Consider the following 12,071-nt stretch of genomic DNA (forward strand, 5'->3'; position numbering starts at 1 on the left):
GAGCCTTTGGGACATGCTTAAGTCATGAGGGTGGAACTCTCATGAATGAGATTAGTGTTCTTATGAAAGAAATCCCACAGAAACTCCATAGTCCTTTCCACCGTGTGAGGACACAGGGAGGAGGCTTCAGTTATGAACCAGGAAGAGGGCCCCTCACCAGAACATGACCTTGTTGATACCGATACTGGACTTCCAGCCTTTAGAACTGTGACAAATTTGTTGTTTATAAAGCTACCCAAACTGTGGTATTTTGTTACAGCAGCTCAAACGGACTAAGACACGTAACAAGACAAATCATAGGGATACCACACTCATAAAAATCATTATTATGTTAAATTTTTAATTGTGACTAGCAGACTTATAAAGTGTTTCCCTTAGAATATAACAATTAGAAACACAACTCAGTTATACACTAAATGAAATTATGTTGTATGTTTCTAAAATTGTAAGCAAGTAAAAAAGTTAACAAAAGAAAGTTTTTAGACAAAAATTATATTTTCTCCAAGTAGCTTAGGAAGGTAATCCAGTGTTTTCAGGATTAGATTCTTACCGCATTATAGGAACATAGGAACCACAATAAAATAGAGTAGCTGGTCAGTGCATCAGAATAAATTATTTAAATTTAAATCATTAAGTGTACTCATAAAATAAGCTTGGCATTTTCTGTTTTTGCCACCTCAACTCACAATTTCCTTTGTGGTAAGAATATCAGTAACAAGCTACTAAAGATAGTTAATGCCATCATGCATTGTCTATAAGTATAAACTTCCTAAGAAGTAGTAATAGGCTCCAAAACAGATTAATTCATTTTCTTTAAAAAGTTAAAATATCAAGAGCATCATGTCACACCTAGTGAAACAGCACTGTAGTTGGTGTTAGGCTCTTTTCCACCACTAGTAAGTTAAAAACTGTTGGCACATGGTCCAATTTCCCATTCTTTTATTAATTTAAGTTCCTATATATTATTATTTTAAATTATGGATTGCAGTTTTTTGAGTGACTTATATGTGCTAACGACTAGACTAAGTGATTTCATTATTACAGTAACAGAATGGAATATTATGTTTGTTTTACAGATGAAGAAACTGAATAAAGTTCTGAAATGCTGAAAAAGCTTTCCTAAGCTGTCCAGTGTCTGTCGAGCCAGGATTTGAATCCAGTCCATCTACCTCCCAAGTCTGTGCTCTTATTACCTACCTATATTTTCAGTGCAATACACAAACTACATATACTAATTTTTTTTGTTGTTATAGAAACTTTCAGGTCATATATTGAAGTGTCTAGAATAATTAATTTTTGTGATGTTAAAACATCATTAATCCAAGGATGCTTACTGACAAATCTATGACTTTGCTTACTTAGCTGCACCAATAACAGCACCACCTTACCTCTCATAGTACTCCGATCCTTCTTCTAAGCCAGGCAGAATACCAGTTAGCAATCCTTGTAGACCAGGCTTCAGTGTTTTACCCAAAGGCAGGTAATAGATCTCATACAAACTTAGCAATGTTGGTTTCACAGACATGGCAGCATTCGCAAGAAGAGGAAATAACCCAGAACTGTTTAAAAAAATAGAAACAAAAGGGGGTGGGGAGAAGCACTTTAACTACAAAATATTAATTCATATGTACCTATATATATAAATATAAATCTTGATTTAAATTTTGATGAAATAATAACTTCTACTGATCAACTCAAAATGAGATCCTCTATATTGATGACTTCTACATCCATTTAATCAACTCAGGTCTCTCACCTAAGCTTCATACTCATAAACCCAGTGGCTAGACTAGACTTTCACAAAGTCTTTAAATTTCACAATTTCAAAATATGGCATCACCATCCATCTGGTTGACCAAAAAGCTGTAAATTTAGGAGTGATCCTTGACTCTTAAAAAATTGCCTCTAACTTGTCATCAATCACTAAGTTTTCTCTCCGAGTCACTCTTCTAGATATTTTTAATATTGTAAATTATCTCCATCACTACCAGATTTTTCCTTAGAAGACACAACCATTATATAGAGCTCAATCACCCTGACTTACCAGGTACTGCTTTGGTATTTCCCCAAAGCACCTGTTCTCAGTAAAACCTTTCATTGGTTTCCTGTTGCCTTTCAGATACAGTCTAGTTTAATGTAGCTTTTACCATTTTTTGACATTTTGCTACTACATACCTCTGTACAGACCACATATAGCTCACCAATTTTGCTCTTGCACCTTCTGCTCCAGCTCTACTGAAGAATTCCCTTCAGGTTTGTTTTAGAACCTTCCATGCTCTTTTTAGTGTCCAGGCCTTTCTACACGATGCTCTGACAGGTTCAATTCCTGCTCCTTTACTTACATACTTTTTGTTGTCTGGTGACCCCTAGACTTTCAGAAATTAGCCTAAGCCATTTCCTGGAGGAGACTGTCTTCTAATTAGACTAGGTTAGGCTCCCTATTTTGTGTTCCCATAGTACCCAATACTTACTTATTCAAGAAGTAATTCTGTACTTATTAAACAATTCTAATAGGTAGTTCTGTAAATATCAGAAAGCAAGGGACCATGACTATCTTTTTGTTTCTGTATCCTAACGTCCTAGCATCACGCCCTCTTGCACTTAAGTGCTTAGCAAATACATTAAGAATCCCTTGCTCCTAGTTTATATAGTAAATAGAGGTCATCAAGAGAGAACTCCCTCAGTTTCCCACTTTTCTGCCTCCAATTTTAGGTAGTCTGATCTAAATTTACAGTTGAAGCCTCCTCAAAGCTACCTTCCCCCATAAGTGCCAGGGCCCAATGCCAGCTTTTGCCAGGGTCCTGCTTTATCCATTTTCCTTTTTTTTCCCCTCCTATAACTTCTCTCTTTCTCTTTTTGAGATTTTATTTTAAAAGTAATCTCTATACCCAACATGGGGCTCGAACTTACAACCCTAAGATCAAGAGTTGCATGCTCTACCAACTAAGCCAACTAGTCAACAGTTTCGTAAGGTAAAATTTGTGTTATCGATGAGTTGAAAAATAGCAAGCATGAGTTATAAAAGTCTTGCATTAAAAAGGAAAAATCTACTACCTCTGAAACTAATAATACACTATATGTTAACTAAATTGAATTTAAATAAAAGATTTAAAAAAAAAAAGAAAGGAAAATCTATCAGTTATTAGAGAATTACATGCAACACTGATTCAGAAATTTGTGGCTTTTCAAGTGCTGTTCTTTGAAATGCAGTATTTATTACTATTAAAAATAGCCTGTTACTGGGCGCCTGGGTGGCTCAGTCGGTTGAGCGACTGCCTTCGGCTCAGGTCATGATCCTGGAGTCCCGGGATCGAGTCCCGCATCGGGCTCCCTGCTCGGCAGGGAGTCTGCTTCTCCCTCTGACCCTCCCCCCTCTCATGTGCTCTCTCTCTCTCTCTCTCTCTCTCTCTCTGTCAAATAATAAATAAAATCTTTATAAAAAAAAAAAAATAGCCTGTTACTGAGTTCAGATAGTGTTTTTTAAGACACTGATGCAGAATTTAAAGATAAAACATATATGCACAGTACAGCAGACCAGGAAAGCTAAAAGTTTGTTTTTATTTTTTTTAAGATTTATTTATTTTAGGGTTGACTGGGTGGCTCAGTTGGTTAAAGCATCTGCCTTTGGCTCAGGTCATGATCCCAGGGTCCTGGGATCAAACCCTGCACGGGGCTCCCTGCTCAGTGGGGAGCCTGCTTCTCCTGCTCCCTCTGTTGCTCCCACTGTTTGTGCTCTCTCACTCTTGCTCACTCTCTCTCAAATAAATAAAATCTTTAAAAAAAAAAAATGATTCATTTTAGAGAGACAGCATGAGCAGGGGAAGGGGCACAGAGGGAGGGGAGGGGAGAGAGATAGGGAGAGAGAAGCAGACTCCCCACTGAGTGGGGAACCTGATGTGGGGCTCAATCACAGGACCCTGGGATCATGACCTGAACCGAAATCAAGAATTGGATGCTTAACCAACTGAGCCACCCAGGTGTCCCAAGTTTGTTTCTATTTTTATTTATTTATTTTCAAAGATTTTATTTATTTGAGAGAGAGAGAGATGGTGGGGGGGAGGGAGAAACAAGCAGACTCTGCACTGAGCATGGAGTCAGACATGGGGCTCCATTCCATGACCCTGAGATCATGACCTGAGGCAAAATCAAGAGTGGGTTGCTTAACTAAGCCACCGTAGTGCCCCTAAAACTTTGTTTTTAAAAAGACTAACAAAATTGATAAACCCACGACAAGATTGATCAAAAATAAGGTCTGAGGTACCAACATCAAGAGTGAAAGAGGGAAAGTGGATATGCATAGGCAAAAGAATGAAACTAGACCCCTACCTTATGCCACACACAAAAGTTAACTTGAAATGGAGTAGAGATTTAAATATAAGGCCAGAAACCATAAAACTCTTAAAAGGAAACATAGGAGCTTCCTGACATTGGTCTTGGCATTGATTTTTTAGATATGAAATCTAACGCACAAGCAACAAAAGCAAAAATAAACAACTGGGACTATATCCAACTAAAAAGCTACTGCACAGTAAAAGGTGATCAATAAAATGAAAAGGTAATCTATGGAATGAGAGAAAATATTTGCAAACCACATTATCTGATAAAAAATAAATATCCAAAACTAATTTAAGGGACTCATGTGACTTAATAGCAAAAAGCGTCAAATAATCCAATTAAAAAACAGGCAAAGGACCTGAACATTTTTCCAAAGAAGATATTGGAATGGCCAATAAGTACATGAAAAGGTGCTCAACATCATTAATCACCAGGGAAATGCATATCAAAAACACAATGGGGTATCACCTCTCAACTGTTAGAAAGGCTATTATCAAAAAGACAAGAGATGACAAAATGCTGGCAAGGATGTGAAGAGAACCCTTGTATGCTGTTGGAGGGAATGCCAACTGGTACAGTAATTATGGAAAATAGTATGGAGGTCCTTCAAAAAATTAAAAATAGAACTACAATATGATCCAGAAGTCTCACTTATGGATATATATCTAAAGGAAATGAAATCATGACCATGAAGAGGTATCTGCACTCCATGTTTACTGCAGCATTATTTACAATAGCCAAGACATGGAAACAACTTCTATCCATTGACATATGAACAGATAAACTGTCACATGTGCTTGTGCATGTGTATGTACACACACACACACTCTCTCTCTGGAGTATTAATTGGTCATTAAAAAAAGAAACTTGTTTTTGTGACAGTATGGATGGACCTCGAGGGCATTATGCTAAGTGAAATAAATAAGAGAAAAACAAATATTATATGATCTCACTTAAACATGGAATCTAAGAAAACCAAATGCATAAAAACAGAGAAGAGAATGGTGGTTGCCTGGGGTGGGTGGGGAGGAGAAGTGGGTGAAGGTGGGCAAAGGTACAAACTTCAGTTACAAGATAAATAAGTTCTGGGCATATAAGGTACAGGATGGTGACTACAGTTAACAATAGTGTATTTGAAAGTTGCTAAGAGAGTAGACCTTAGCTTACAAAGTTTTCATTGTAAGAAAAAAAATCCTAACTGAGGTTATGATGGATGTGTTAACTAAACTTATGGTAATCATTTCACAGTATATACATATATCAAATATGTTGTACACCTTAAACTTATACAATGTTGTATGCCAACTATATCTCAATAAGGATGAGAAAAAATTTCACATATATATGAAAAGAGAGAAAGAATTAGTGATCTGGAGGCTGGGAAGAGGAAATTACCCAGAATGCAACACAGAGAAGAGGTTTGAAAACACGGAAGAGAGGATAAGAGATGTGGAAGCCAGAGTGAGAAGATCTAACACATGCTTACACATAGTTCCAAAAGTGGGAGAGAGAACAGATGGAGTAAAGGCAATTTGAAGAGATTCAGAATTGATGAAAGTTACTGATTCACAGAGTTAAAAATCCCAATGAATCCCAACCAGGATAAATAAAAAGATACCTCCCTCTAAATACATCACAGTAAAACTACAGGGTACTAATGACAAAGATGTAGAGGAAAGGCTCTTACAGATAGGGTAGCTAGGCAAGTTTTCTCTGATTTGCTCTTTATTTATTTACCTATTTATGACAGAGAGAGAGACAGCAAGAGAGGGAACACAAGCGGGGGGGGGGGGGGGAGAAGCAGACTTCCTGCCAAGCAGGGAGCCCGATGCGTGGCTCGATCCTAGGACCCTGGGATCACGACCTGAGCCAAAGGCAGACGCTTAACAACTAAGCCACCCAGGCACCCCGAGATTTGATATTTAATCAGAGACCTGGATTACAGCATGACAGGGTGAGGGAAACAAACAAAAAAAAAAATGAGGAAGAGTAAACAAGAGACCTGTGTCACAGAATGGAGTACATTGGGTGGAAAGTGGTAGGAGTTGGACGTAATTGAGGCAGGCAGGGCCAAAGTACATAAAACTTTAGAAGCCATACTAAGGACTTTGAATTTTACTTTTAAGTAACAGGAAGAAGTCAGTGGAGGTTTTTAGCAGGAGATTAACATCTATTTAATGTATTAAAAAGTTTACTCTGGTACTGTGTAGAGAAAAGGGTATAAAAGGATAAAAACAATATTATGTGCATGTTAGGAGGCCAGTGACATTACAGCAGATGCTGCCAGTGAGGATGGAAAGAAGTAGATGTACTGGAACATCTATCAGAACAACAGCTAACATTTATTGAGCACTTCTCATATGCTGCATTGTTCTAAGTACTTTATACGTGTTTACATTTTTAATTCTACTAACAATCCTGTGAAACTGGTAATCTTATTCTCATTTTGCAAATGAGAATATGCACAGAGAGGTGAAGAAAATGATCCAAGATCACAGAGCCGGTGAGTGGTAAACACAGACCATTTTGATTCTAAAACTTCTGTTTTTTACCACTAAGAAACAAAACTCTTGGTGACAGACTGTTCATGGGAGGAAGAAGAATATGGGCAAAGAAAACAAGATACTAAGTGTAACCCTTGGATTTCAGGCTTGTATAAATGGATGGAAAACGGTGCCATTTACTGAACTTTAGTGCACTTGCAGAAGGCTGGATTTATAGAAAATGAGGTTAGGTTGGAAGAGGGTGAGCTTCAGTTGCTTTTATAGAACCACACAGAGATGACAAGTAAGCCAGAAGTTTAAAGCAGAAGCCAACACTGGTGATACCAAGTTGGGAGTCCACACTTAAAGGATACACCACAGGTGTGGATAAGCTCACCCAACAAAAGAATATAAAGTGAAAACGTGAGACTAAGCAAGCTTTAAGAAATTCCATATTTCCATATGAAGACTGAGAAAGTAAACTGCAGAATATAAACCAACAGAAAAAGACTATTGCAGGTAAAGACAGTCAACTACATTGAAAGCTGCTGAGAGATAAAGGTATCTTATTTTTTCTCAGTGTAGTCCTCAAGTTTAAAAAGGCAGAAAGTAGTGTAGTCTCAACAATTTTAAACAAAAACTTTTCATAAATGACATAGAAGAAAAAAATCTTACATTAAGGAATATCCTAAATTTTTCTGAAGCACTTAACTATAGAAATATTTGACATTGATATCTAAAAACTTCCATTAAGGAGTTTTCAATATTTTAGCTTTTACTGCACAAAACATAAAACAGTTAAAAATGTTTTTTATTTATACATAAATAATAAAATAATTCTTACCTGTATAAAAAAAGATCTTTGGCAAGTCTCTTAGGTCCAATGATTTTGAAGATAATTTCATATGTTTCAAGTGCCTTTCGATGAACTCCACCTGGTAATGCTGGATGTAGGCATTGAGCTAGGCGTTTGCCTATGGTCAGCTTTTTGGGTACTACTTGGTACTTTGCATTATTTTGTAAAACCTTGAAGAAAACATTTTAATTCAGTTGAGAAAAACAAATTTTATCTTTTATTTCCATTTTCTAGCACAGAATTATCAAAAATCCTATGGGACTTCTTTACACTCTAAAAAATTATAAAGGGTGCCTAACAATTCTTGTCTTAGTCAGTTATATCTATCAGTATATGCCATATTTAAAATTAAAACTGAGGATGTAAAAAAATTATTTTGTGAAAAAACCCACTACATGTTAACAGAAATATTTTTATTAAAAAAAATCACAATATTTTGCCAAATTTATTCAGAAGAGAGGCAATGATTTAATTTTTGCAAATTTTTTTTTTTTAAAGATTTTATTTATTTGAGAGAATGAGAGAGAGAGAGAGCACAAGACGGGGGAGCAGGAGAGGGAGAAGCAGACTCCCTGCTGAGCAGGGAGCCCGATGCAGGACTCGATCCAGGGACTCCAGGATCATGACCTGAGCTGAAGGCAGTTGCTTAACCAACTGAGCCACCAAGGCGCCCTAATTTTTGCAAATCTTTAATGTCAGTTATCCTACAATCTATTTCTGATACACTGTTTGAAAGATATGAAGGAAACCAGATCTCAACATAAATAATGCAGTTGGGAAGAGGGACAACCATTGCTTTAGTATATCATATGACAGCAAGGAATTCTAATGCTTAAAAGAATCTACTTAAGATTATAATTGCCCATTTGTTTTTACTAACTTAATTTCCCAAGTGGACCAAATACAACTGTATTTATTCAAACATAACATTTCTTTAGAGATAATAAGGTAGAATTTATAGAAGATTCTATTTTACAAACCACCCAAAGGAGATTAGTTATTTAAGTAAAAAAAGAAGTTATAACTAAGTTCTTCAAAGTATTAAAGTGCTGATAGAAAATTACAAAATAAACTCAGAATGAAAACAATAAAATATGCTAGAATTGGAATTTCGAAGAAATATAAAAGAAGTCCTTTATTTTACAAAACAAAGAACTGAAGTTAAAATATATAAAATGACCAAAAAATAAAAAAAATAAAATATATAAAATGACCTGCCAAAGGCAGTGCAGTAGAAAAGTCAGGAGTAGATTTCCCAGTTTATAACAAAACCACAGGCTCTAGCTGAGGTCCACTTAGATATACCATTTTCAATGTTCTTCCCACTACAAGCTTTTAATTCAGTTTTAAGTTGGATGTAATGAATGTAAATAAAATTAAATCTATAAATGAAAAGCAAATTAAAGGCAAAATACCAGTAAGAATATAGCCCTGAAAAATATTTTTCAACTAGCTGCTTCCATTTCCAAAATATTAATTTGAATTTTAAACACAGTAGCCAAGAGTCAATATTTACATATTTTTAATTTATCTTTTTAGTAATCTCCACACCCAACGTGGGGCTCAAACTCAAGACCCTGAGATCAAGAGTCATATGCTCTTTCAACTGAGCCAGTTAGGTACTCCAATATTTACATATATTTTAAGGACAAGTATAATTACTTCTGCAGAGAACTTAATGATCTGTAACACAAAATGTTTTCATAAAAAAATTCTATCAATACCAAATAAAATTTAAAAAGTAAAATATGGCACCATTTTCTAAAAGTATTTTGAAGTTGAAAAACTTATATAAATGAGGTAAAAATTAGGTATATTAATAAACAATAAAATTTTATATTAAAACATGTATTTAGACTATGGTCAACAAATTTATATTACATATAGAACATACAATCCTTGCCTGTTTCTCAACTTAAAGTAAGTTTTTTCAATGACTTGCATATCCTACTTTGTATTATCTGGATACAGTAAAATGTTTTTATAAATATTGATTATGTAATCAGTTATGTATATTAATTTCCACAATTTAATAAATTACTTTTAAACATAGTTCCTAGTAAGTTTTCAGAAAGAGACTCTTCAGTTTAATAAATTACTTTTAAACATAGTTCCTAGTAAGTTTTCAGAAAGAGACTCTTCAGAACAAAAAAGAACCTAAATACTTTTAAGCATATTCATACTTTTGAATGCAATTTCTTGAGGCTATTGTAAAAAATCTGAGAATTTATCAAACGATAAATGTTAGAAGTTAACATGTCAAACAGAAGTTTGTGCATCTAATTTTACGATAAGTCCTTGGCACATTAAAAATGACAGTTTTTATTTTTTTTTGAAGATACAAAAGTAATTACGCATAGTATGTATGAGGTTGAACAGTAGTGTCCTTGGAATGCATTTTAAGACAATTTCTTTACTAATAATTGTATGCTCAGCTGTTTGATGTTAAAAGTTACCAGGAGAGCTCTCATTTCCTATCTTCTCCACTCCATTTGATATTTAAAAGCATCCCAATTCAAGAACAACTGTTAAACAAAACAAAACAAAACAACCAAAAAAACAAAAAACAAAAACCCTCCAAAACTGTAGGTGTGAGGTGAGAAAAGTTTGATCTAAGTTAAGAAACAAACAAACAAAAAACAGCATTAAAATTTAAAACTATGAGTTGATTCATAATGCCACTATAACAGGGGATTAAAACCAGACTTATTAAGGGGAAATACTCAAGGTGAACCTCCAAGGCCTAAGTGACTACTTGACACTTTTGTAAAAAGTACTGAATATATCTAAGAATTTCCTGGATACAAAATTTTCCTTACTGCTACATGTATGACATTTACAAAGGACAGAGAAGTTACTACATTCTATACACAGTTTTTAATTTTGCTGTCAGGAACTGCAGAACCGTATCTGATAATCAATTACAGAAATTTGTTAGCCCTCGGGAGTTAGCATATTTGCTTCCTAGTCTTGTGTTTTTAATAGCAATGATGGAATAACTATATTTTTCAAGTACTGTTGTTGTTTTGGCCACAAAAATATGCTGGCTATATAGGTAGGCAACTCATGAAGTAAAATAGCAGTACCAAAAGTAATTCTGAGCTGTTGCTATGTTTTTACAATTCTTTACTTCAACCTTTAGAGAAATCCAGTAAGTACAAACTCAGATTTCTGATTTTTACTTTTTATGAAATGAGTAAAATGGACATACCTTATTAAGTTTTCCAAGTGCTGATATCAAATCTGCCCATTCACTGGAATATTCAAAATTCTTTAGTGCTTTGTCTATTGCAGCTACATAGTTTCTGTATTTGGAGTCACTCAGTAATTCTAGCTCTTCTGTGTTCATCCTCCCACAGCGTCCCACTAGAGACCAGTTCCAAACTCATGTAAAATCATTACCTATAAAAAAGTTTGCAGAAGGAACCAAAGTTACAAAGTAAAGTATTAAAACAGGCTCATATACTCTTGCTACAAAACTACTGGCTAACTTTAAAATGTTTCTTGAGTTCAAAGTGGTCAAAACTGGTCAGCTAGTATATAGAGTCATGAAGTACTCAAAGACAGCTTCAAAGGTAACTACTCATATGCTCCTTCCCAGGCACGGGAAAATGGCTATGAGAACGAAGGGACAGAAAATAGGAAATATTTTGGTACTTATTTGTTTAGAAATCATTTATTTTTCTTATATTTTCTGGTATGACATTTGTGATAGACATACTCCTCTGCTTTGTTTTGATACTAAGATACACTAAAAGTGGTTGGATTGGAAACATCAAGGACATGCAAAAAAAAAAAAAAAGAAAAAGAAAAAATATTAATTACTTGGAAATCATCTCATTTTATTAGGCAACAAATGAGCATATAGTATAAAGGAACATTAGCTTTTCAGAATTAAACCTTACTTTTAATAAAAAAAGACAAATACATATGGTAGTTTAAAACATGTTCACACATGGGCGCCTGGGTGGCTCAGTTGGTTAAGCGACTGCCTTCGGCTCAGGTCATGATCCCGGACTCCTGGGATCGAGTACCACATTGGGGTCCCGGCTCAGTGGGGAGCCTGCTTCTCCCTCTGACCCTATCCCCTCTCATGCTGTTTCTCTCTCTCTCTCTCAAATAAATAAATAAAATCTTAAAAAAAAAACCAAAAAACATGTTCACACATTCTTCGATACTAATTTTAAAAAGTGGTTCCAAATCCTGCAGCCCCTTGGGGTGGATCTGGTGACTCAGTTCTGACAAAAATAGCAAGGCAGAGGTGACAATGCGTAATGGCTAAGACCGGGTCATAAAAGCACTTCAGCTTCCTCCCTTACCCTGTCTAAAATCATTAGCTCTGGGGAAAGCCAGTTGCCACATGATGAGAACACTTAAAGGAACTTAAAGGAGCCCTA

The 12,071-nt window shown here is 35.3% G+C and overlaps 1 protein-coding gene across 5 annotated transcripts in view; it reads right to left on the minus strand.

The window, feature by feature from the left end:
- Positions 1-11,023, minus strand: part of DOP1A (DOP1 leucine zipper like protein A) — a 78,089-nt gene extending 67,066 nt beyond the window's left edge. For 4 of the 5 annotated variants that reach the window (XM_044917618.1, XM_044917615.1, XM_044917616.1 and 1 more), the window contains exons 1-3: positions 10,886-11,023; positions 7,663-7,844; positions 1,389-1,559 (exon numbers count right to left, since the gene is read on the minus strand). In XM_044917618.1, the coding sequence (XP_044773553.1) occupies positions 1,389-1,559; positions 7,663-7,844; positions 10,886-11,023 (491 nt within the window). Of the gene's footprint in view, positions 1-1,388; positions 1,560-7,662; positions 7,845-10,885 lie in introns of those variants that run through there. The other variant, XM_044917619.1, reaches the window with a different exon arrangement.
- Positions 11,024-12,071: the final 1,048 nt, after the last annotated feature.

The sequence above is a fragment of the Neomonachus schauinslandi genome, chromosome 8 (assembly GCF_002201575.2).
Source record: "Neomonachus schauinslandi chromosome 8, ASM220157v2, whole genome shotgun sequence".
In the NCBI taxonomy this organism is placed as follows: domain Eukaryota; kingdom Metazoa; phylum Chordata; class Mammalia; order Carnivora; family Phocidae; genus Neomonachus; species Neomonachus schauinslandi.